This window comes from Gopherus flavomarginatus, chromosome 6 (genome assembly GCF_025201925.1).
Source record: "Gopherus flavomarginatus isolate rGopFla2 chromosome 6, rGopFla2.mat.asm, whole genome shotgun sequence".
Classification (NCBI taxonomy): Eukaryota; Metazoa; Chordata; order Testudines; family Testudinidae; genus Gopherus; species Gopherus flavomarginatus.
Window position 1 is genome coordinate 44,122,344 of NC_066622.1, and position 26,430 is coordinate 44,148,773.

General features: G+C 45.5%; 1 protein-coding gene across 4 annotated transcripts in view; it reads right to left on the reverse strand.

Annotated features, from left to right (window-relative positions):
• Positions 1–26,430, reverse strand: part of STAB1 (stabilin 1) — a 123,988-nt gene that overhangs the window by 36,729 nt on the left and 60,829 nt on the right. For all 4 annotated transcript variants that reach the window (XM_050957663.1, XM_050957662.1, XM_050957664.1 and 1 more), the window contains 13 exons: positions 20,591–20,638; positions 19,162–19,292; positions 17,163–17,274; positions 16,868–16,945; positions 16,382–16,483; positions 15,517–15,624; positions 14,611–14,742; positions 12,383–12,511; positions 11,734–11,790; positions 9,891–9,986; positions 5,242–5,437; positions 4,811–4,906; positions 4,134–4,179 (listed from right to left, as the gene is read on the reverse strand). In XM_050957663.1, the coding sequence (XP_050813620.1) occupies positions 4,134–4,179; positions 4,811–4,906; positions 5,242–5,437; positions 9,891–9,986; positions 11,734–11,790; positions 12,383–12,511; positions 14,611–14,742; positions 15,517–15,624; positions 16,382–16,483; positions 16,868–16,945; positions 17,163–17,274; positions 19,162–19,292; positions 20,591–20,638 (1,331 nt within the window). The remainder of the gene's footprint in view (positions 1–4,133; positions 4,180–4,810; positions 4,907–5,241; positions 5,438–9,890; positions 9,987–11,733; positions 11,791–12,382; positions 12,512–14,610; positions 14,743–15,516; positions 15,625–16,381; positions 16,484–16,867; positions 16,946–17,162; positions 17,275–19,161; positions 19,293–20,590; positions 20,639–26,430) is intronic.

Below are 26,430 nucleotides of genomic sequence, written 5' to 3' on the forward strand. Positions count from 1 at the left end.
CCAATCTTCCAGGTAAGGGAATACTTGGATGCCTCGCCTGCGCAGGAAGGCTGCCATGACTGCCATACACTTCGTGAAGACCCTTGGAGCAGCTGACAGGATGAACAGGAGCACCATGAACTGCAGATTGGCGTCAGCCACGACAAACCTGAGGTACCAACGGTGTCGGATAATTATGGCAATGTGGAAATAAGCGCCCTTTAAGTCGAGGGTGGCATACCAATCTCCTGGATCCAGGGAGGGAATAATCGAGGACAAGGAGACCATGCGGAACTTGAGCTTTCACACAAACTTGTTCAGCCGCTGCAAGTCTAGGATGGGTCTCAGGCCACCTTTCGCCTTCGGTATTAGGAAGTACTGGGAGTAAAAGCCTTTGCCCCTGAGCTCCCGAGAGATTTCCTCCACTGCCCCTGCCTCCATGAGGGACTTCACTTCTTGACTTAGAAGTTGCTCATGAGATGGGTCCCTGAAGAGGGATGGGGAGGGGGCTGGTGGGGTGGGAGGGAGGAGAACTGGATAGAATATCCCCTCTCTATCGTGCGGAGCACCCAGCTGTCCGACGTGATTCGGGACCAGGCACGGTAGGAGGGGGACAGACATTACCCAAAGATAGGGGTAGAAGGATCCACAGTCTTGATAGGTAGGTCGCCCTCGACCATACCATCAAATAGGGGGTCTAGGCCCCGATGGTGGTCTCGATTGACCAGACGCCTGGCCGAAGGGGTGGCGTTGATGACGCCTCCTGCCATTTCTGCCCCACCTGCGCCCCAGCTCCTGGCAAGTCTGAGGCTGGTAGGGGCGTGGAGCCGTTTGCGGCCTAAACTGCCTGCGCTGGGTTCCAAGGGTATGCAAGCCCAGCGAGCGAAGCATGGCCCGCGAGTCCTTTAAGCTATGCAGACGCTTGTCCATCTTTTCTGAAAACAACATCTGCCCCTCGAAGGGGAGGTCTTGAATGGTCTGCTGGACCTCATAGGGCAGGCCCGAGACCTGGAGCCAGGCTCCCTGCCGCATGACCAGGCCTGTGGCCAGGGTGCGCGAGGCTGAGTTCGCGGCATCTAAGGCAGCCTGGAGAGAGGCTCGGGAGATCGGCTTCCCCTCTTCCACTAGGGCAGAAAAATCTGACCTCGAGTCCTGGGGAAGGAGTTCCGTAAACTTCGACATGGCTGAACACGTGTTATGACCATATCGGCTTACAACTGCCTGTTGGTTGGCAATGTGGAGTTGTAGGCCTGCCGTGGAGTACACTTTTCTGACAAAGAGGTCGAGTCTTTTAGCGTCCCTGCTCTTTGGTGTTGACCCTTGGCACTCCTGTTGGTTGGCCGCATCCACCACCAGTTGAGTCTGGGGATGGGGGGGTGTACAAGTGTTCGTGCCCTTTAGAGGGGACGAAATAGCGCCGCTCCGTTCTCTTGACAGTAGGAGCCAACGAGGCTGGCGTTTGCCATAAGGTGCGGAACGTATTCGCTATAGACTTTATCAGCAGGAGAGCCACCCTGGATGGCCCTGAGGGAGCCAGGATGTCTACTACAGGGTCCGCGTCCACCTCGATTTCCTCAGCTTGGATTGCGAGGCTCTGAGCTGCTCGCCAGAGCAGTTGTTGGAGGATTCAAGTGTCCTTCAGGGTCAGTGCCGCAGCCGTGCCCGAGACCGCTTCGTCCAGGGAGAAAAACGAGGAAATTACATGGCTCGGCCCTTCCTCCGGTGCGTGCAGTCCTTCGGGGTCTTGCGGCACATGGTACTGTGGTTGCGGGGCCGGTTCCGATTCTAAATGCGGCACTGCAACTGGTACCGGGGTCGCCAGTGAGCGGCTTGGCGTATCAGGCGGTGCTTGCTGAGCCCGAACTGTAGCCGCTGCCGGTGCTGCTGCCCGGCTAGGGGGTGCTGAACTTGAATATGGCACACCCCTGCCCGGTGACGCTGCTGGTGGAGGATGCAGCTGCGCTGGGGCCACCAATGCTGAGGAGACCGAGGCCGACCTTGATCGAGGACCAAACGCCTGGCCTACTGACTGGTGGTAGGCCCACGGGGTCCAAAAGGGCCACTGCGAGGGTGGATGCCATTACTGCTGCCACTGTGGGTAACGCTGGTGGCTCACCCCCAAAACCGATCTCCTGCTCTGTGACCGGCTGGAGCAGTAGGAGTCTGCCTCTGAGTCTGAAGTCTCTGGGGGGATCTGGGGGGGAGCAGCACCTGGTGCCGTTGGAGAGCGATACTGAAGCGGCGGGGAGCCTCTTATCTGGTCCAATGCCGCCTTAGCGGCGCGGTGCGGGGAGGGAGGCGACAGCATGGCCAGCTTGCCCCTAGATTGTACTGGGGGATGGGCTGTGGTAGGCAACTCCCTATGGTATGGGGAGGCCGGCACTGGGAGTCTCATCAAGTCTGAAACTGCCTTGAATGCCTCCGGTGTTCGGGAATCTAGGCCGGTCCGGACTCGACCGGCTTCTCTGTGGTGCAGGAGTCGATGGAGCAGCCAAGGGCTGTAGCCCAACTTGTCCGCTTGCACCCGCGGATGGCGTCGGCCTCAGGTCATGGTGGGGTGACCATTCCATCACCGGCTCTCTCTTCTTAGCGGGCACTGGCGACGGTGAGCGGTGCCGCACTGAGGCCAACTTCCTATGACCCAACTCCGTCCAGTGCCGGGTTTTAGAAGACTTCGGCTGGGCCCTAAGTCCTGATGCCGGTGCCGGGGCACTCCGCACCAAGGAAGACGTCTTTGAGCTCTGTCTTTGAGAGTTCTCGGGTGGAAGCCTCTGCAGATAGAGCGCTGGTCCTTTTGGTGGCTCTCTCCAAGGCACCTCAAACAAGCAGAGTGCGGGTCACTCTTGGGCATGAATTTCCCGCAATCCTTGCAGAGATTAAACCCGGGGGACCCGGGCATGCCCCAGCGGGCGATGAAAACTTGGTGAGGGGGACCCCCCAACTACCAAGAACTATATACAATGACTTAAGTAAACTATGTACACGGACTATACACAAGTATAGGACACTGCTAACTTGCTATGCGCAAGAGAAGTTCCAACTAGCCGTCACCGGCAGTAAGAAGGAACTGAGGGGGTGGAGGATCGGCTGGCCCCTTTATAGGGCACCGCAGTGGCGCCACTCCAGGGGGCGCCAGGGCCGACCCTACGGACGCTGTTAGGGGAAAATCTTCTGGCTGGCGTGCACGCGGCACGCATACACCTACTTTGAATGGACATGAACAACCACTCGAAGAAGAACCTAATAGTATCAGCTATGGTAGCTGACTTTTTAGAAACAGGACATGTACAATTCCCTGGGCCACTTCCCCACAGCAGCCCCCACTTCCTCAAGATCCACTTCACCCTTACCTCAGGGCCTCCTTCTTTGTGCCTGATGTGGTTTGTACTGCTCAGTCTCTCCAACAGCGTGACTTCCTCCTACAGCTCCTGACACGCACCCCCACCTGATTAATTGGGAGGCTTTTAACTAGTTTCAGCCTGCCCCTGATTGACTTCAGGTGTCCCAATCAACCTAGGTGTCCTCCCTGCCTTCTGGAAAGATCTTCACTGGCCCCAGATGTCTTAATTGACCTGGAGCAGCTGCCATTTGCTTATCCTGGTAACAGGGATTTGTTTCACCTGTGGTTAATATCTGTCTCCCATTACTTTACTATAGCCATCTGGCCTTGCCCCATCATACTACTTAATGTTAGGACCAATTGCCATGTTTTAACATTGTGTGAGTTTTCCAGTAACCAGCCAGATCTTGCTCAGAGCTCAGCAGAGTGGCAGCATTTTTCAGTTCTTAATTTCAACCAGCCTGCTTGTCTCATTTCTAGAAGGGGGATGTAATTTGAAATTAATGTGCCTGCAAATGAAGCATGATTCAACTTAGGAGCAAGTCTACTTCTGTCTCCACACCACAGATTGTGCTTGGGAAGGGTTCGTACACATACACACACACACTCACTCACTCCTCCAGAGAAACAATAGGGACTTTAAGTGCAAGATGTGTTCAAAGGGTGGAATAAATAATTATGTAGGTACTTAGTTAATATATAGTGTTCTGTTTCTCACACCAACCTTCCATGTTTTTACAAACACAAAGTCATGTCCATGTAAAACAGACACAAACACACCGTTTTATGTCCTTGGCACCATGGTGGTACTTACTTGGCCATCAGGTGGCAAGTGTTGTTACACAAATCAATCCCAATTCCTGCAAGAGAAAACATGAACACAGCTTCACTTTCCAGTCTACTAACAGCTCCACCATTTCAGCTGTCTAGGATAAAAAACTTAAAATGGACTCAGTGTTTGATCGGATGTGTTGACTGGACACCAAAAGTCAGGTTGCTGTGGGGTGGGGAGAGGTGCTGAGGCATTAATGCATGCCAGCCCCCTGCTCCACTTCGGCTGCCTCCTACCTGCAGGCAGGCTCCTTGTTAGGCTGCAGCAGCTCCCATCCCAACCCCAGAGCAGAGGGAGCCCAGCTGGGGGGGTAGGGATGGAGGTGGAGACAATCCAGCAAGCAACAGGGGGAAGGGAGATAAGAGCAAGCGATGAGGGTGTGGCTTTAGGAGAAGAGGTGGAACAGGGGCGGGGCCTTGGGTAAAGAGGTGGAGCAGGGGCAGGGTGTCAGGTGTCCCATTTCCAACAATTAGAAAGGGGCCAACCCTATCATCATATGGTGCCAAGGGGCGGGGGTGGAAAATCAATCAAAAACTACCAATCAGGGTCACTGAAATATTTAGTTGTATCACAAACTAACGAAAGCCAGCCATGCTCAGCAGTCATCCTGCCTCTGTGAAAAGAATCTTACATGGCATGTGCCTTCCTCAGTCACTTACTTCTTTCACAGGTGATGCCCTCCCAACCTTGGAAACATTTGCAGCTCCCATCTCCGTGCAAGCCATCATTACAGATTCCATTTCTGCAAGTACACACTGTGGAGAAACACCATGCCATTGTCAAACCAGCTAGCTCTAATGAGCAAAGAGAAGTCTGGTACTTTGTAAATCAATACATTGCTACATGCGAGAGATGAAGTTTTAGTTTCTTTAAGAAAAATATTAAGGGAACGTTAGTGCTTATGTGAGAAGTGCCAGATTAAAAGGTCTGAGAATGGAAGTTCTCTAGTACTGTATCCACAACACAGATACAGTTCAGGCAGTGGCAATGCAAATGTCCCACAAACTGCCCTACAAAACATGGAGGAACTCATTCTTCCCTGTGAGAGTTCAATGGCAGTTCCAAGTTTCAAAAGCAAGTATGAATTCACCTGATTTACAACCTGTTCCATATCTGCCCACTTCACACATCTCACAGGCTGTGCCGTGGAAGCCTTCATGACAGCGACACTCCCCGCTGCCAGTAATGCCATCCTGGCACACTCCATTCCCTGAACACGAGCTGCCTGGCTTCCCTGGGCACATCTCACACATATGTCCATAGTAACCTGGACAGCAGATAGAGACCTTTGAGAAAGGACACAATAGGCTGGAGTAAGGCATCTCAAAGGATAGAAAATGTTACATTATCAAAATCATCCCTCTTTGGCCCATGTACACTATTTATGTAGCTACTATATTCATTTTATCATTTGATAATTGCTGATTATGATGACATACTAACAGCAAATATACTGTTAGACTTGTCTCATAAGTCCACGTTTATTGACAGAAGCTGCTAAGCTTATTAAAGACTGTAGTGAGTTGAAAATAGCATATCTGTTAACCCTGCTTTGACACACAAATAAATCAGTTTAGTTTTTATGCTCTGAAATTCCATTTCAACATCTTCCACCCGGGTCTACAAGAAGCACTACAGGCAAGAAAATCAAGAGAGATATTGCTAAATAGTAACTAGAGAGTGTGATATTAGAGGAATTATAAAATAAAAATAAAATATACTCTCTATATAAGAATGTGAGTATATTACCTATAATACAAACATACAGTAAGCACACAAAATAACTAGATTTCATTCATTATAAAGAGGGGGTTAGAACTGTGGAATTTAAAAACCAGATTACAGAAAAGATGGGTGCTACTGAACAGTTTGTACTAGTTTCAGAACTTGGTTATAATGGCATAAATCTGAAGAAATTATTTCAATTAATGTAACTGAGATCAGAATTTGGCACTTTATGAGGCTGACAAATTAAAACAAGGGAGAACAAATTTAAGACCAGCAAACATACAGTGCTGCTGGAAGTTAGAAAAAATGTTTTTTGAGAGAATTAGTAACAATAGAGTAGAATGCAAGTCAATAATGGAAGAAGTAACCAGGAATTTATCCAAAAGCAAAGCTATACTGTCACTCAGAAGAAAATAATCTGTTTTGGACATATATTGAAAGGTGCATAGACCCTATTGGAGTATGGACACTTTCCAGTTGAAAATACTGTTATGTTAGAGGTGTTAACGGCTGCCATCAAGCAGGTCTTTGGATCTATAGACAATCACAGATCTGGTTAAAGGTGATGAGTGTGCCAAACTAAAAAGGAAGGAGCAACTAAATACCCCCTGCTAAAGTGATAGATGGAAACAATAAGAGGCTACTGCCCAAGGCCATGGGCATGATGGCTAACCCTGAGCAGGACCAACCCATGTATCTTGAGAGAGTTTCCCTGGAACTGGTTGCAAATGCAGGGGCTAGAGGACTATTTGGGGAATTGTGTGTATTAGGGCTAGTCTACACTGGCAGCGCTTTAACGTGGCTTGTGTAGTCACGGCAGAGTGCTGGGAGAGAGGTCTCTCAGCGCTCTAAAAAACCCATCTCCACGAGGGGCATAGCTACTAGTGCTGGTGCACTGTCTACATTTGTGCTTTACAGCACTGAAACTTGCTGCATTCAGGGGTATGTTTTTTCACATCCCTGAGCGAGAAAGTTGCAGCGCTGTAAAGTACCAGTGTAGACAAGCCCTTAGAGACAGAGAAAGCCAGCAGAAAAGGAGAGAAGTAGTTGTGAGCCTGGCCTAGAGAGGGAGCAGAGACAGAGCTTCTTAGGTACGGAATTCACTGGAGAGGCAGACTTGGAAAGAGAGAACAAGGAAACTGCCTGCTGTTTGTTTCTACTATGTTCAGGGAAACAGGGCTTTGTGAACATTCTTTATACACAAACAGGATTGCATCAAAGAATATATCTAACTCATACAATCAATTTCACCTAACACAAAAAACTTGGCAAGGCCCCGTATATTGGCTATGCACTTGGACCAACTGGGCTACAACATTACTGAGTCACCATAAATTACTACCCTGGAGGTTATGCCACATAGGGCAGCATTGACTTCCATCTAAGAGAGCATAGGAAGCCAGCTGGTGAAGGCTGCAGCAGGAAAATGGTGTATCAGCATATTGGATACAGCATATTGATATAGCATGATTGGAAAAAGATAAATATAGTGCCCATCTTTAAAAAAGGAAGAAGGAGAATCCAGGGAACTACAGACTGGTCAGCTTCGCCTCAGTCCCTGGAAAAATCATGGAGCAGGTCCTCAAGGAATACATTTTAAAGCACTTGGAGGAGAGGAAAGTGATCAAGAACAGTCAACATGGATTCTCAGCAAAGGCAAGTCATGCCTGACCAACCTGATTGCCTTCTATGATGAGATAACGGGCTCTGTGGATATGGGGAAAGCAGTGGATGTTATATATCTGGACTTTAGCAAAGCTTTTGATATGGTCTCCCACAGTATTCTTGCCAGCAAGTTAAAAAAGCATGGGCTGGATGAATGAACTATAAGATGGATGGAAACTGCCCAGATCGTCAGGCTCAACAGGTTGTGATAAACAGCTCAATGTCTAGTTGGCAGCCGGTATCAAGCGGAGTGCCCCAGGGGTTGGTCCCGGGGCCAGTTTTGTTCAATATCTTTATTAATGATCTGGATGATGGGATGGATTGCATCCTCAGCAAGTTCGCAGATGACAGGTAGATATGCTGGAGGGTAGGGTTAGGGTCTAGAGTAACCAAGACAAATTGGAGGATTGGGCCAAAAGAAATCTGATATGGTTCAACAAGGACAAGTGCAGAGTCCTGCCCTTAGGATAGAAGAATCCCATGCACTGCTACAGGCTGGGGACCGACTGGCAAATAAGCAGTTCTGCAGAAAAGGACCTGGGGATTACAGTGGATGAGAAGCTGGATATGAGTCAGCCCTTGTTGCCAAGAAGGCTAACGGCATATTGGGCTGCATTAGTAGGATCATTGCCAGCAGATCGAGGGAAGTGATTATTCCCCTCTATTTGGCACCAGTGAGGCCACATCTGGAGTAGCGTGTCCAGTTTTGGGACCCCACTACAGAAAGTATGTGGACAAATTGGAGAGAGTCAAGCTGAGGGCAACGAAAATTATCAGGGGGCTGGAGCACATGATATATGAGGAAAGGCTGAGGGAACTGGGCTTGTTTAGTCTGCAGAAGAGAAGAATGGGGGGGAATTGACAGCAGCCTTCAACTACTTGAAGGGGGGTTCCAAAGAGGATGGAACTCAGCTGTTCTCAGTGGTGGCAGATGATAGAACAAGGAGCAATGGTCTCAGGTTGCAGTGGGGGAGGTCTAGGTTGGATATTAGGAAAAACTATTTCACTAGGAGGGAGGTGAAGCACTGGAATGGGTTACCTAGGGAAGTGGTGGCATCTCCATCCTTAGAGGTTTTTTTAAGGTCAGGCTTGACAAAGCCCTGGCTGGGATGATTTAGTTGGTGTTGGTCCTGCTTTGAGCAGGGGGTTGGACTAGATGACCTCCTGAGGTCCCTTCCAACCCTGATATTCTATGATTTTATCCCCTGGCTGCCGTGGACAAGCCCCTCCTGGCTGTGCTAGGTCCCAGTAGCCTACCGCCATGGGGAAAGGAGGTTGCAAACACCTTGCACTGCCCACAACCCCTCCATTCCCAGATGGTTCAGAGCCCTATACAAAAGCCTGCACTAGATGCTGGTGTGAATTTGGACACATGCACATACATCCAGTGAAGAGACATGCAGAGACCAGCAATTACTGACATTTTTCTAACTAAGATGTTTGTCACTGAAATCTGTCTCACCTCCCCCTCTCAAAAACAGAATATTTTTGAAAAATCATTTAAATTACTTTGACATTTTTCTGTTTACAAATTTTCAATTTTCAACAAATGAAAAAAAAAAAAAAAGCACCTATTGGTTGTTCCAGGGATTTTTTTTTGTTTTGTTTTCATTTTTTGTATTGTCAGTTTCAATTGGTCAGCTTAGTCACACAATTAAGTTTGCCAAAAATTACGCAGTAGAGAACAAACTGTTGTTATGGGCTAGGTGAAATCTTGTTATGGGTTGAGTTAAAACCTCATTGAGACTGGTAGGTGGGAACTCCTCCTTCAGTTAACATAACTGTAAACCTAAGTCCCACCTAAGAAAAGGTATGTGTGAACCCACACAGGAGCTTACCTGAATATTGCTCTGGGAATGTGTGTAAGGGAGGAAAAAGAGACAAGAACAGACAGAGGGAGAGAGCCCGAGCCTGGTGGCTGACCCTTAGGTTTTTGGGTCAGGGTGCAGGCGAAGAGAGTTATTTTGGTGCTGTGAGCAAGAGAAGCTGTTTCCTGCTATTTGATTCCATTTGCATTCAGACACACAGGCCTTTAATATAAACAAAACTGCATCAAAGAAAATACCAGACTCTTTCAACATCTACTCCCAACTGGAACATCCACAGGGCCCCAATCTTTGACTAGCCTCTCAGGTCCAAAGGGGTAATATTAATACATGAACATTTGGAAAACTGTTACAAAAATACCCAATGGAACAAAAACTCTGCCAAATGTACCAAAATCTCTGCAAGTATGTTTATTTCAGGACCCGCCCACAGATCCCTATTTGCATGAAAATGCCATATGATTTGTCTTTCACAATCATCTGAAAATTATTGTCAATGTACATTAAAATCTGAACTTACTAAAGAAACTTTAACACAGGTGAAATAACAACCAACTACTTTTGAAACTCCAAGTTTATATAAACAATGTGGCATCTTCCCTTCTCCTGGAGTTTCCTGCAGATAAAATTAAAAAAATATTATAACCCAGCAGCCCATCAAAGCAGGCATATATCAGAGCCAGCCCATTCACTGGTGAAACAGAAAAACAACACTATTTATCCTGTCTGTACGAACGGCAATAAGAACTCAACAATGCCAGAGCTGAGAGCAAACCAGCATACCAGGCCCTGATGTGTAGGAACTCCAGATGACTAAAATCCTCAGTTTTATTCTCCATAAAACCAATACGTCTGCTAGTAAAAGAGAAAGCCCCTGGCATGCTTTTTGGTATGTAATGAATTAGATAAACCAACAGTACCAGATGTCATCACGGTGTAATGCAGTACTGCCGCCAGCAGGAAGAACTTGATTATTTTTCAAACATTTGTCATCCTTTGAAAAACAAAGTGGCAAGTCAAGAGGCAAGTGAACCCACCTGTGTGATCCTCACTAGCAGTTTAGTCTGGAAAAACTGGTTTTCCCTAGCAACAGTGTTGGAAAAACAAGAGATCTGAGGCTAAATCCTACTCACTGATACTTGTGTGAGATGGCCATTGAAGTCAATGGAAGGTTCCACTGGGTTGAACAGACCAGAATTTGGGCCCAGGTAATACTTTGCCCTGTGCTGCTGTTCAGAGGGCCAGCACAAGGAATATTCACCACTTAAGCTCTCAAAATAAGATTGAAATGAGACTTAGTAGTGCCTAAGCACAGTGCTCACCCCTCTGCACAACTGTATATTCCATCCCCACATGCCATGAATACAGGGCTGGTTATACTGAAACACATTCTCTTACAATAACCCTCTCCGAGCACACACTGTATATGAAAGCCCAGAACACCAGAATCTGTCCCCCTCCCCAAAGACGTCAGGCAAGGTCTCAATGTGTATCCTACAGGTGAAGGACACAGTTTAAATAGTTGCACTGGGATTGCTTCAGACTAAGTCACTGGGAAGGGATGACATTGCAGGGTGGATGTGTGGATATAAAAGTGGAGAAATTGTTCTGCTCGGAGCCATTAAGATGAATGTATTCTTTTTGGTGCATCAGCCCCTCTCCTCCGTCCCCAAACTCTGCCTCCCTTCTCCCCCATATCCCTCCATCCAACCAATGTAGGCAATAATCTCACACTCTCCACCAGCCTCTACTTAGCCACTGGCCTTTCCCCCTTCACAGAGGTGCTCTGGGCTCTTCTCTGACTCCATGGCCACTACGTATTCAGGGTTTAATCATTGCAGCATCTGATCCGACCTACGGATGTGGCTAATCCCCCCGTCTGCTCAAATGAGGGGTCGGAAATTTCCCAGAGCTCCTTCTTCTACTAGCACAGGGACTCTCAGCAACCAGCCTAAATAAAGTAGCTGGCAGAGACCCAAGGATCAAAGAATTCCCTAAAAGGCAGATGGGAACACAGTGATGGATTAAGACCATGTTCAATGGGTTCCCCACTCTAGATTGCATGTTCTAAAGAGATCCTTCAATTCAAGCACAGCGTGGATAATGGCTCCATGAGAAGATTCCAGGTGCCATATTCTCCAGCTGGAACAGCCCACATTTGCCCTCAATCCATCAGTTGTTACGCATGAACAATGAGGACAGGAAACACCTCTTTTTTTTCTTTAATAAATACAAGGGAAGAATGAGCAAATAGTGGGTTGACCTTTTGCTTGCCATCACCTATCTCCACAACTCTCACTGCTGAAAACAAAACTGCTTTCCCTGAACCACATGCAAGGGTGTGAAACAAATCAGAGACTTACCGCCAGGACCGATCCGGAAGGACACTTTATCCCCCTGTCACACTTAGCGCATCTCGACTAGAGGACAAGAAACAGGAGAAGTCACACACAGTCCCTCTTAAAATGTCCCACTCAAATACTAGTTTTAAAGTGTTCCACAAATCATCATATAGAGAGAGGACAATGGATCGAGATGTTAAATTCACTGGCTCAAAACAATGAACTGAGCAAATAATGAATCAGGTAGCGAAATCCTGGCTATTATGGGTTTGGTTCATGCCATGTCTTATTTTTAACATGGAACTGTGAACACAAAAACACTGCTGCCAGAATGTAACATGAAACAAATCCTCCTCCTTAGCACGGCCATGGATATGCAATGTAATTTCTCAGCTATAGCAATGTACGGAGCTACATCTGTGGCAGTTTATTGAACTACACATAAAAGTACAGGGCCCAATCCTAAGAGATGCTGAGCCCCCACAACTCCCAGTGCCTCAGAGTTGCAGGTGGCTCAACAGTGTCAGTGTCAGGCCCATAGGGAGTATCTGCTCTGTACAGAGGTATAGTTGAGATTAGCTGGTTCAGGCCATCATGATGTGACCGAGTTAAGAAAACTTTAAATCAGAGCTCTCTGATGCTGTGATTATCTTTATGTAAAGCTAATTACCTTCTGAATCACTGTGGTATTGGCAGTGCAACGATTTTTCTGAATCTGTAGAACCCCAGAAACCCCAATCAACATCCCATTCTTGGTTTCGAAAAATTTACCGTCTAAGCGGACACTGTTTACAAATGTCTGCAAAGAGAAGAAGAGAGTCTGGTTAACAATCTGAAAGCTAGGATGCCACCATGATAAAAACAGAGCCACCATATAACTAACAAGGGCCTTTCATCCTACAGCTTCCAGCTGCTTTCAAACTGTATATTTTGCTCATCTACCACTGGGATGGTTGCCTCAGCTATTATACACATACAAACTTCTCTAGTAAAAATTACAGTGGATTTTTTTTTAAGGTAGGCAGAATATAATTACCGAAGATACAAATCAAACAGAACACGGGCATCAATTGCACCAACTCTTATAATGAGTGACATGAGTGCTTCAGTGACAAGTGTTGAGGAACCCTTTTTTTTTTTTTACCATCTCATCCAAAAAATGATGCCACCAATAGCACCCCAAAGTGTGTTCTGGGGGCTCTCAGCATCACACAGCATGGAGATGGCTACCATGGCCTCAATCAGGAGGAATGAGCTTTATAGGTGAAAGGACAATTCATTCTTCATGGCCCACTCTGCCCCTGGCCTCCCTGCTGAGATGGGCAATAAGAGGGTGTGGCTGGGGCACAATTGCTATGATGATTTTTTTTTAATGATCAGAATGCCTGTACTGTACTGAGAGCCAGTCCACTGGACACAGAATAGACCCAGCAACTCACTTCACACAGGCTTCTCAACTGATTTAGATGGGAGCAACTTCTGGTCATTACCATTCTGAACTACATTTGAACCAGTGACCTAGAAATGGAAGCCTATAGCTCAAGTTTTAATTAAGAACAAAAGAACGGCCATACTGGGTCAGACCAATGGTCCATCTAGCCCAGTCTCCTGTCTTCTGACAGTGGCCAATGCCAGGTGCTTCAGAGTGAACAAACAGAACAGGCAATCATCAAGTGATCCATCCCGTCACCCAATCCCAGCTTCTGGCAAACAGAAGCTAGGGACACTTCAGAGCATGGTTTTGCATCCCTGATCATCCTGGCTAATAAGCCATTGTGTGAAGAAATAATTCCTTTTGTTTGTTTTAAACCTGCTGCTTATTAATTTCATTGGGTGACCCCTAGTTCTTGTGTTATGAGTAAATAAAACTTCCTTATTTACTTTCTCCACACCAGTTATGATTTTACAGACCTCTATCATATCTCCCCTCAGTCATCTCTTTTCCAAAGTGAAAAGTCCCAGTCTTATTAATCCCGCCTCATATGGAAGCTGTTCCACACCCCTAATCATTTTTGTTGCCTTTTTTGTACCTTTTCCAATTCCAATATATCTTTTTTTAAGATGGGGTAACCCCATCTGCATGCAGTATTCAAGATGTGGACGTACCATGGATTTACATAGTGTCATTATGATATTTTGGGTCTTATTCTCTATCCCTTTCCTAATGAATCCCAACATTCTATTAGCTTTTTTGACTGCCACTGCACATTGAGTGGATGTTTTCAGAAAATTATCCACAATGACTCCAAGATCTCTTTCTTGAGTGGTAACAGCTAATTTAGACCCCATCATTTTATATGTATAGTTGGGATTATGTTTTCCAATGTGCATTACTTTGCATTTATCAACATGGAATTTCATCTGCCATTTTGTTGCCCAGTCATCCAGTTTTGTGAGATTCCTTTGTTACTCTTAACAATCTGCCTGGAACTTAACCATCTTGAGTAGTTTTGTATCATCTGCAGATTTTGCCACTTCACTGCTTACCCCTTTTTTCCAGATAATTTATGAGTATGTTGAACAGTACTAGTCCCAGTACAGACCTCTGGGGAACCCCGCTAGTTACCTCGCTCCATTCTGAAAACTGATAATTTATTCCTACCCTTTGTTTCCTATCTTTTAATCTGTTGTCGATCCCTGATAGTGCCTTCTCTCTTACCTCATGACAGCTTACTTTGCTAAAGAGCCTTTGGTGAGGGACCCTGTCAAAGACTTTCTGAAAATCTCAAGTACACTATATCCACTGGATCGTCCTTGTCCACGTGCTTCTTGACCCTCTCAAAGAATTCTAGTAGATTGGTGAGCCAAGATTTCCCTTTACAAAAACCATATTGACTCTTCCACAACAAATTGTGCAATGGCATCCTAGAACAGCAGGTAAAACCCTCCCATCCTTACCTGGTTGTTGTTTTTATAAAACATTAGCCAGTAGGAGACTCCTAACATTGTGCTTTTATGGACTCCATTTTTCAAGTCTGTAGAGGAGAGCTTCTCTCCAAGTACAACATGGTACTGCACAGTGTCATTATCCTGGAATTCAAGACCAGTAGGAAGCAAAACATTTAGCCTATTATTGTTTCATAAACAACTATTAGGTAGCTAGAGGTAAGTACAGTGTAGAAAGAACTGTAAATCCACAAGTCTTAGGTATTTCATAATCTGAAAACCAGCTCTAGAACTAAGTCCAATAACTCTGTAAGACTGGGTTTGTTCAAAAACCAAGAAAGGTGTTAGAAAGCCTTTCCAAGGGATTGGACAATTGCCTGAATCATAAGCACTGTCCATGAGTTTGGAAATTTTACTGATCTGCCTACATACAAAGCTAATTTTAAATGTAAGGAGTCCAGATATTGAAAATGGCTAACACTATGTAGCACTGGCCACTTTAAATATGGTCTGGCAAATTCCACCTGACTCCATTGTCAAGCACAGAGAACCCCTTGCTTTCACTCTCCCCTGCAGAGACACCTTCCTGCCATGCTTGCTAATGTCAGACATCTCCACCGACCACCACTCCACCTACTCCCATGCGTCCTCTTCTTTCTGCTGTGCTTCCCTGTCATTATCCTTGCTGATCTCAGAGAGCCCTCTCTCCTGCTGCAGCTGCTGGAGTCCAAAATCAAGCTCAGCAGGTGACGGTTAGAAGTATGGAAACATGACTTCTCCTGGCCATTCTATACACTAAAACAATTTTAGGCAAAATTCCTCATTAGGGACTCAGATCTAAAGTCTGATGCTATAATATGGCCCCCATAATTGATAACTACCACACGTAGTCAGACTGTAAACAAACAGTGATCTTACCAGTTGGGTAATGTTGGAAGAGTGGCAATATTCCCCAATTGAATTGTTTCCTGGGACAAAAATGGTATATTTTTCAGAGGACTCAATATTTCCAATCAACTGGTATTGCTAAAAGTTGCAAAACAGGGATATTAGTGAGTGAACTAGTTTTATTTAAAAGAGCACGAGAGGTAAACAAGAAACCCAAAACGAACAAAAAAAGATAAAATATTACTATCAGTTAGGAAGGTGGAGGCATCAGGCAAGAACTCCAATAGAAATGCTTTAAAACTGGATGAGATGCAAGGCAATTTCCAGCAGAGTCATGGAAAACAGCAGCAATCCACCCTGATGATGTCTTGCTTGGCTGATGCTGGCCCAGCTTCTTAGATAAATGGGCCACTCTCATACTTACAGTGTGCATCTATAAGTCTCCTGCTTGAGCACCATCTCGAGTGTGTGTGTTATCATTCTGAGGTGTAGACATATGTGAACACACACACACAAAAGGGCTTACAGATCCAGTCTATCGCTTTAATAAGTTGCTAAAATTTAAAGAAACATCTACCATGCCTCCCAAAGAAACTAAACACTCCAAAGAGGCTTTATAGCTAAAACAGCAGTTTTCATTAGGTCTGTGTCTTGTTCTATTTCTGTGAGGTCTGATCCCCTGTGGGAGTTATTCATTCATTTGGGCAGCTGGCTAGCCAGCTTTAGAAATCTGACCTAGTCCCAAAATATAGCCTGGGAGCACCACAAAAATCACCATGATTTTCCTAGGCAGTCCATGCAGGCTTAGTTCTAATCTTAGGTTGGTTCAGCGGCTTCATACTATCAAAAAAGCTTCCTACACTTAATATTCAATAGAATCCAAACAATTGCTTACCAGTAACAACTCCTTAAACAGAGTAAATGCGGGGACCATATCGAGTTGTTGCTGCAGACCGGGGCGACTTGGTGGGATATCTCCTAAAGGTGGTAACAAAACCTGAGCGCAAGGAAGACAAAGATGAGCTTGATCACAGGTCACAGACTGCTTGGGAAAAGCACACGGCAATCCTGCCCCACAATGAAAATAATTATGCATGGTTGCAGTTACTGTGGTCCTGCTCCAAGAATGGACAGGCCTTGACTCTTTCCTTGAAGAGTCAAGTATTGGACTTTTCTACACAGTTTGAGGGCAGTGCTTTAAATATTAAATGCTGCTGCACAAGCAGCATCTGGAATGAGCTCAGAATATCCAGCTCTACTTTTGTCTATATGCTTCTCTTGGATCCTATTTGAATCCCCCCATAGCTCCACAAACAATGGAAAACAAATATGTTATAGTAATATAACCTAGTATATCCAGACATTGTTCTTACTGATTTACCTTATTTAGGATATAAATAGTGCTGTTAATAGCAGGAATGTCAGCTACTACAATGACTGCATTCTGAATCATTATAGCCTGAAAAATAAGAGGGAAACATGAGAACATTGTAGGTCATTGAGTGGAGTGAAACAAAATAATCTGTGTCCAAGGCCACCTGCAGCACCTTAGACTTTGTGATACGTCAGGAATTTAATGACATTGTCCTCACCAATGGGTACCCTAGCACGGTATATCCCTAAATGTGTTGTTTAATTTGCTACCAATATACATACATCAATTAAAAAGCCCTTACGCCGCTGCTGTTGGTTATCTCCCATCTGGTTCGTGGATTGAGAGTAGGTAACTCCTCACCCTTGTGCTCTTTAAGCTGCTCACTAGTGAAGGAACCTTGGAGAAAATGGGACCTGTAGGTGACAGACACAGGTAAAGAAGAATTGAGAGCACGTCTTATAACATAGACCTCTGAAGTAGACTGTTTATCTTGGCTGCCGTCTGATCCCATTGCTTGCTCTTCACAATCCTGGGCCTGGCCTCCTCTCAATATCCATGTCATTATGTGCATTAATCCCTTGGTATGGTGATGACAACTGAAAACATGCAGCCCTCTATCACTCAAGCTAATCTGAAAGTATAGCAGGTCACTCAGCTGCAAGAGGTTATGAGCCTCAGGTGTTTCCAGGATTCGATATTTCTGCAACGGGATGTAGGTGCTATCTAAAGTTCATCTCTGCAAGGAGTTTAATCCAGATATTGAACCAGTGCTCATGTTAACTCATGTACTCTAGCTCCTCCTCTCCTGGTCCCTAAGCTCTCCACAACACAAAGTCCTTCAGTGAGACATTTCAACTAGGAATGGCTGAAATGGGGTGAATACAATAAAAGCTAATGCAAACATGTGCACCAAACCCAAACCGCTGGCACTGAACTACACAGATACACCATGCAGCCCTGCAACTGCTATACAGCCAGTGAGCTGTATTTGCAGCCATCGAACAGCTGCTCTACACCTGGCTTTCATAAGCTTGTGTGGGCCGTCCCTAACCCTGGTGTAACTTGCCCATGCAAGGCCAGTTTACTCTAGCTTTGTAGGCCCCAGAAATTGGCTCATTGGGCAAAATGCTTCTTCCTTCTACCTCGTGCGTAGGTGTAACCACATACAAAAGCTGACTGGGACCAGATATGAGGATGCATGAGCCCTGCAGCCACACTGAGGGGAGCACGGATAGGATGATGAACACTGGATGGACACAGCCCAGTGGTTGCTGCGTGGTAAGGAAGGGACAGAGGAGCCCAGGACACAGGGCAGATGTTGTTCTGTTTTTCACCTAAGCTAGACAGCCTGGTACTCTGGCTGAGGACAGAGTCAGGACTCCTCTGCTCCAGTTCTGCTAGGATTGGTGTGAAGGGGATGGGGAGATTGAGCCCTGCTCAGTGGAAAGCAGAGGACTTGGTGGTCACTCCACACTTCCAGGCAGTTAGCTGCAATAGTGAGTCCCAGCAGCCAGTATTATAGGGGGGCAGTAATGCACATTTCTTACCTGCACTTTTGAAAAGGAAGATGCCATATTTTTCCCCTTCTCCATCATCGGGTTTGAGCTACCTTTGATTCCACCCAATTCTAGCTGCAGCAACTTCTGTGTACCATCATCTCCAGCACCGACTCAGCCAAGCTGCCTCTCCTCACAAGTTCAGTACTTTCTCCATCTCCCCTTTGCTTTAAAAACTCCTCCCATCTTCTGCCTGCTCCTCAATACCATGCTGACCTTAGCTCTTCCATCCTGCTCACCAGCCCGACCAGTTCCATATTTCCCAGCCAGTATTCACACACCCTCCCCTTTTTGATCCCACTAATCTTCCCTGGGCTTAACTCCAGATTTCTGTGGGTCACCACCTGCCTTCCCTCCCCAGAATATGTGGGTAAGTAAGAGAGCTGCAGACTTCATGCTCCTCTCACATCTTTTGCGCGGCCAGATGTTCTGTGCAGAAAGAGCAGCATTCAGAGGGAATTCCCTGTTCCTTCTCCCACTGTGGGGCTGATTCTGCATCATGGCTGGGAGAAACATCCTGCCTTTAATATGCAATTAATAAACCTTCATTGTATCTTCTAACCTCTGTTATGTTTGAATCATCCAATAAACACTTCATCAGCTGGATGCTTCACCTCTGCTATGTTTTTACCCTGTGATGGTTTTCTTTCTTCTAACACAGAGCGGATACAGAGAGAACACCAGTCTCCAGACCTCAGTTAGGGCTGTTTTGAATGAAAGAGCATGGTAACAGTCCAACGATACCTGACTAAAAATGGCAGCGTGTAGGGCTTCAGCCAGAAATCTTTTTCAGCCTGGCTCAGGTTTTTGATGGCGGCTTCTGTGGGCACCAAAACAGTGACATTGACTCCTGCTGGGATGCTGAAGAGAGACTTCTGTTGTCCAGAGCAAGGAGATGCACAAATAAAACAAGTCAGTGCCACACCTACAGCACAGTACAAGCCTTTATAGCTATGATCCTACTCCCACTGCATGTAAGATTACTGTGTGGGACTAAAGCTTAAATTCAGTTGTACCCAGAGCTGTGGTGGTGGTTGGGAAATTAGTTCTGGTGGGAGTCAGCAAATGCCAGGGAAAATTTTTCCACAGCAGTCCAACTTTAATTTGCTGGATGCTGAACATAGGAAATCTGCAACTTCAAGGAACAAACCCCCAGAACAGGCTCTGCTGAAGGAGAAAGTTCTTAATATTTTTTATATTGCCAGTGCCAAAAGTCACTTTATTCAAAAAAGGTTCTAAGAACCTTGCAAATAGGAGCACATTCATTTGAGTCAGTAAATCCCTTCGAACACCCAAGGCCAGATTTGGACTAAGGACCAAATATGATCTGGCAAATGCAGGTGTAACTGATGGAATGGGTGTTGTGCCTGCTTGTAAATTTGGCCTGATGTATTGGAGAACATTTTCAGTGGCCAACTCCATTCCATGAAGTGCTTACCACCCTGTTCTAGTGGGAACAGGAAGATAGCAACAAGAAAGGGAAAGAAAGAGCTAACTGAATTTTTAACTTTACTCTTACTTTCAAAGGGTCGCTATATGTATATTACTCCCACTGTTTTTTTTTCTGTTTCTCTTTCACCCAAGCAGTCAGCTACTTTACAACAGCCATGAGTTAGCAGCAATATATGGTATGAAAGTCAAGTATGTGATGGTCTCTGTTTCTTTCAGAGAGAGAAGCATGGTCCCCAAAACACGCCATACGAGCCAATGAGTCCACAGTTACAGTCTCTAGAGCAAGTGTGTCAGGGCACATAGTTGGCCATGTGACTCACCACTCAAATGTACGTAATAAAATCTTGCTGAGAACTTAAGAGGGTACATGCCTGGTACTCACTGACCTTTCAGATGGTGCTATTAAAAACACAGCTAAATGCAATCAATCACACCATTTAGAACAATCTATAAAACTGTCAACTAATTTAAAACTCTAAAATGCACAGTAATTTTAAAAAACCCACTGTTTCCAGGGCTAAAGGTGGGGATTTTTTGTTTAATGTACCAAGCATTAGCAAAGTTCAACTTGATTTGCCCCTTTTTTTTTTTTTAACAACAGATTTAAAAACAGCAGATTTAAAAACAGCATCTTTGATCTTTGCTTTGGGTTTTCGTTTGTTTGTTTGACACAATTTATATTTTACATAAACACTTGTAATTGCTTCAGGCAGCATTTTACCTTAATCCACTCATAGAAGCCTGCAAAGTGGGAATTCCTGGCCAGCTCCTTCCAAAAGAGAAAGCAACACCAAGATTAGTATAAGTGCAGAGCTTGTAGGGAGGGATGAAGCAGGGGGAGGGAAGAGTGGTCCTGTGATCCTTGTTATTTCAAAAAAGCGTCAGAGTCCTGTGGCACCTTATAGACTAACAGACATATTGGAGCATGAGCTTTCGTGGGTGAATATCCGATGAAGTGGGTATTCACTCACGAAAGCTCATGCTCCAATATGTCTTAGTCTATAAGGTGCCACAGGACTCTCTGCCGCTTTTACAGATCCAGACTAATACGGCTACCCCTCTGATACTTGTTATTTCAAGTCTGCTTCAAACACAGCAAACTCGGCTGAGTGAAGTGCTTACCGCCTGTCTACACAGAACTTTCAGAAGCCATGTGTCACTCACAAAGGTGTGTTCCAAAGTCAGAGAACTGGATCTAAACTCTTGATTTTTTTTAAAGCTTGCAATACTTTGTCAATTGTATCTAATTTCAAGCTTAAGGTGATTAATTCCTTGACAACCTTTGCCTTTTCTAACTACTCAGATGGGGCACAGAGTTCAGAACCAGACCCGAATAAGAACTTCCCCAACGTTCAAGTCAGATTTCAGGCTCCTCTCTAATGAATGAAGAATGCATGAGCGCTCTGCAACATCATACACCTAGGACATAAGTCAGAAATTGTTGTTGGTAGCTTACGTTATAACTTGGGCCTACATACTAATGTTCTATCCAGGAAGAGAGGGAAATACCTCAGATTGCCAGGAAGACTATGGTAAGAAGAGTCAGATCAGGTACTCTAGAGGTGGAAAGTGTGGGCAGAGACCCTGTGAAACCATGAATTCTCAGCCCCCCCTTGCAGGAGAGAGAGAAAGTATGTTCTCTGTGTAGATTTGTCCCCTTTTCAGTTGCTGTCTGACTTTTCACTTTGTATGTAAGTGTATGGGGAATCCGGCCTAACCAGCATCAACCAACATGGGTTCCTGGGAACCCGTAACCATTTTGATGGAAAAGCAGAGGGTGGTGTGCTAGTTGGTATCCTACAGCAATACTCTTCAGTAAATCCAGAGAACTGTCACTACACCTTGAACAACAACAATACAACGGAGATCAAACTATTCCCCTCTTCCCTTTCCTCTAATTCATGGGACACAACACAAAGAGACGTATCGATTTTTTTCAAGGTGATGCAGAAGTTTCAAACTGGACAGTTCAACATATCAGGATGGAAAATTGGCAGAGGACTGATAGCGTTACTGAGGCATACACTGACATAGGTTTTAATTATTTTGTTTTTGAATGAAGTACTTTATTTATTCTTCAGGAAGTAGCAACTGTTAGTAAAATTATGTATATTTAACCTCTGATATTCAAGTCCAGAATCAACATGTATCATTGGTACGTACATAAATTGCCTAGTGGGGTTGTGGAATCTCCATCATTGGAGATTTTTAAGAGCAAGTTAGACAAACACCTGTCAGGAATGGTCTAGATAATACTTTGTCCTGCCAGGACTGTGAGGGACTGGACTAGATGACCTCTTGTGACGTTATGAGTATAATATAATGTCTCATTGAAAGGTGACACAGGGCCAGAAAGAGTTAATTAACTCAGACTGACATGACCCATGGCCAAACTTTAAAGACTTGTTAGGAAGATATGTAAATGAACAGAGCTTTGAAATGCAAGCCTGCATTGTTAGAGATAGAAGGGTAGCTGTTGGGCTCAGGTCTTGTAAGAAAACAAGTTTTGTCTATTACTATGGCTTTGATTCAACGATCAAAAAAGGAGTAGTAACATTTAGGAAGACACTTGAGTGAAATAGTATTATTGTGTACATGTCTCTTTGAAGGTTGTGGTAACCTGTATCTGAACTGTTTAATGGATAAATTACCCTATGCAAATTGCCATGATGTTTGGGAGACAGAAAGTTAAGTCTATTGTTTTCTCAGGCCAACAGGCTGAAACCCTGGACACGATCCTCCTTCATCTCAGATCTGCTTTGGGTTTCAAGACGGGGAAACCCTAAGCCACAAGAATTGAGATCCCTAGTCACTGACTGGAGTCACCCTGAATATGGACATTGGACTATAACCTATGGACTATTTCTAGAAGAACTTTTGGCAACTACAAACTCACCATCTCTGCTTTCAGGGCCAGTGCAAGGATATTTTGCGCCCTAGGCAAAACTTCCACCTTGTGCCCTCTGCCCCCACCCCTCCCCCCAGAGCATTGCTTATTATAAACTTTCAAAAATGAATACTGCATAATATGGCATTGTTCATTAGAATTAATACATATTCGGCTTGAAAATTTATTAATTTCATTATTTAGCCTACGTATTTAATGAAAATAATTGAATAACCTGACAGGGTGTGGGGCTGTCTGGCTCTGGGCAGGGCAGGGGATGCAAAGCTGGTTGGAGATGGGGTGTGGGGTTGGCTGGAGACAGGGGGTGCGGGACTGGCTGCGTGCAGGGCAGGGGGTGTGGGGCTGGCTGCAGGCAGGGCAGGGGCTGCAGCAGGGGCTGGATGGAGACAGGTGGTGTGGGGCTGGCTATGGACAGGGCAAGGAGTGCAGCAGGGGCTGGCTGCATGCAGGGCAGGGAGTGAGGGGCTGGCTGTGGGCAGGGCAGGGGGTGTGAGGTGGCTGGAGACAGGAGGTGTGGGGCTGGCTGTGGGCAGGGCAGGAGGTGTGGGGCTGGCTGCAGACAGGGCAGGGGGTGCAGCAGGGGCTGGCTGCGGGCAGGGGGTGAGGGGCTGGCTGGATACAGGGCAGGGGGTGTGAGGCTGGCCGTGGGCAGGGCAGGGGGTGAGGGGCTGGCTGGAGGCAGGGAAAGGGGTGTGGGGCTGACTGGAGGCAGGGCAGGGGATGAGGGGTTGGCTGCAGTCAGGACAGGGGGTTCAGCTGCCATGGATGGAGCTGGAGCACAAAGAGCAACTGCAGAAGGAAGAGCTGTTGGACAGAAGCTTCTGTGAGGAACCAGCTCTGTCCCATGGAGAGGTACCACTGCGGGATCTGCATTTTAAATAGCAGTGGGGACGCCCCTGCAGCCCCTTGCCCTCTCAGCCTCCTGAGCACTGGCTCTCTGCGGCTCACTCCCTAGGGGCTCAGCCCTGCTCCTCTTGCCCCCAGTCCCTCATTAGGCCGGTGTGCCTGTAAAGCATGCAGCATATCTTTGTACTGTGTTAATGACTCCTGAACTGGTGGGGGCTATGCCTAATTGCTGCCACTATCTCTTTCTTTGCTGGGCAATTAGACGACAATTAACTTGGAATAGAGAAAGAGTTTCTTCCCCACATCCCCTCCCCCAAAAAATCGGTTATGATTTGAATGGATCCAGAAGCAAAATAATTCTGTAATCAAAAAGACAAGTTTCCTCCTTTCCCTTCCACAAAGATCTATTTCCAACCCAGGTAACTTATTATTTATTATCTGTAGTAACTATGTTCTCACGTTTGAATGATACACTGTCGTGGTGTCGGAGTTCTTTGGAAATCCCTCAGTTCTTTTGCGGTGTTGGGAGTGAATGCTAGACCCTCGGTTAATTACTTTTACCTTACTTCACGTGCCCATCTTTTGGTCATTAATTTCTGAAGTTAAATTAGATTTTCAAAACCCAGCTTTAAAATGATGTTCATGCCGACAATTGCAATTTAATTGTCCAAACGGGGAAATCGATGCCTTGAAATTATGGGATCTAATTTTAAAATTGTATTAAAAATGTGGCATTATAAAGGGGAAATATTTTAAAAGGTTTTACCAGCATCCTCATTACTGTTACCCAGGATTCTGCTTCAAGCAGTAACACAGGAGGGAGAGGGCAATGGACAGATTAGTGTTCAGTGGTACTTCAAACAAAAAGACATTTACTCTTAAATTATCTCGTTGATGCCTAATTGACGATCTAATAGCATGCATCAAGTACATCAAAACTTCGCTGAATAAGCTTGTTAGCATTTCTAAGGGGGACACTGAACATTCCAAACAGTGATAAGTGGTGCCTGCAGGCGGTCGTGCAGGCACGACTGCGGCAGCTCAGACTCCCTCTCTGTCCCAGCAGCAGCGGCTGCTCAACCATTAAAAAAAAAATTTGAGGGCACTTTTTGGCGCCCTCAAATCTTGGCGCCCTAGGCAACCGCCTAGTCTGCCTAAATGGTTGCACCGGCCTTGTCTGCTATTGTCATAAACAGATAAGAAAAGTTAATAGCACAGAAGTACTTTATATCTCTTTGACTGTAAAGGGTTAACAAGTTCAGTAAGCCTGGCTGTCACCTGACCAGAGGACCAATCAGAGGACAGGATACTTTCAAATCTTGAGGGAGGGAAGTTTTTGTGCTGTGCTGTTAGTTTTGGTTGTTGTTCTCTCTGGGGGCTCAGAGGGAGCAGATGTGCAACCAGGTTTCTCTCCAATCTCCCTGATACAGGTTCTTATAAGTTCAGACTAGTGAGTACTAGGTAGATAAAGCGAGTTAGGCTTATGGTTGTTTTCTTTATTTGCAAGTGTGTATTTGGTTGGAAGGAGTTCAAATTGGTATTTTGCTGAAAAGATTTTAATTTGTACCTGTATACTTAGGCTGGGAGGGTATTCCCAGTGTCTATAGCTGAAAGACCCTGGACCTATTACATTTTAAATTTACAAAGATAACTTTTACTGTTTTTTCTTTCTTTAATTAAAAGCTTTTCTTGTTTAAGAACCTGATTGTTTTTTTATTCTGGTGAGACCCCAGGGGACGGGGTCTGGATTCACCAGGGAGTTGGTGGGGAGAAAGGAGGGAAGGGAGAGAGAGAGGCTAATTTCTCTCTGTGTTAGGATTACTTTCTCTCTCAGGGAGAGTCTGGGAGGGGAAGAGAGAAGGAGGGGGGAAGGTGCATTTTCCTCTCTGTTTCAAGATTCAAGGAGTTTGAATCACAGTGATCTTCCAGGGTAACCCAGGGAGGGGAAGGCTGGGAGAGAGGCAACGGTGAGGGAAAGGATTTACTTTCCTTGTGGTAAGATCCAGAAGGTCTGGGACTTGGGGGTCCCCGGGCCAGGTTTTGGGGGGACCAGAGTGTACCAGGCACTGGAATTCCTGGTTGGTGGCAGCGCTACAGGTTCTAAGCTGGTAATAGAGCTTAGAGGAATTCATGCTGGTACCCTATCTTTTGGACGCTAAGGTTCAGAGTGGGGAGTTGTACCATAACATGGTGTGCAGCGTGTGGGATAGATAGATAGATAGATAGTTAGATAGATAGATAAAGATAGAATCCAAAAGCCAGTGAGGTTTTTATTTCTCTCCCTGCTAGCTATCTGCAGGCAGACTGAGAGGTTTGGGTTTAGAAGCAAAAGCCAGTAGGATTTTTTCTCTCTCTTTTCTCTCTGCTAGCTGTTTGTAAGCAGGAGAGAGGGTTTTTAAAAATAAACAAACAGCCAGAAAATTTTTTCCTTTTCTCCTTTCTGGTTGTGCAGAGAGACTGCCTGAAGGCAGAGGCATTAGAGTTTAACAAGGGTCTTTTGTTAAACAAGGGGACTCCAGTTGTGAGTCACCATACACCAGCAAAACACATTTGCAAATGAATGTTTTTTTTTCTTTCTAACTCTGTCGGGAATAGCTAGGTAGAAGGAGTAAAAAAAAAAAAAAAAAAGACTGTAGCTAAGCAACCTGAAGAAGGCAACAGAAAAGGAGCATTTCAAGCAGTAAACAGCAGAGGGCGCCCCAGCACAAGGAAGCCGGAAGTATGAGTTCCAAGGAACGGGCAAAACTGGAGGCAGAGGAACAAATCAAAGACGCAGACCACAGGCGAGATATGGAAAAAAAAAACTA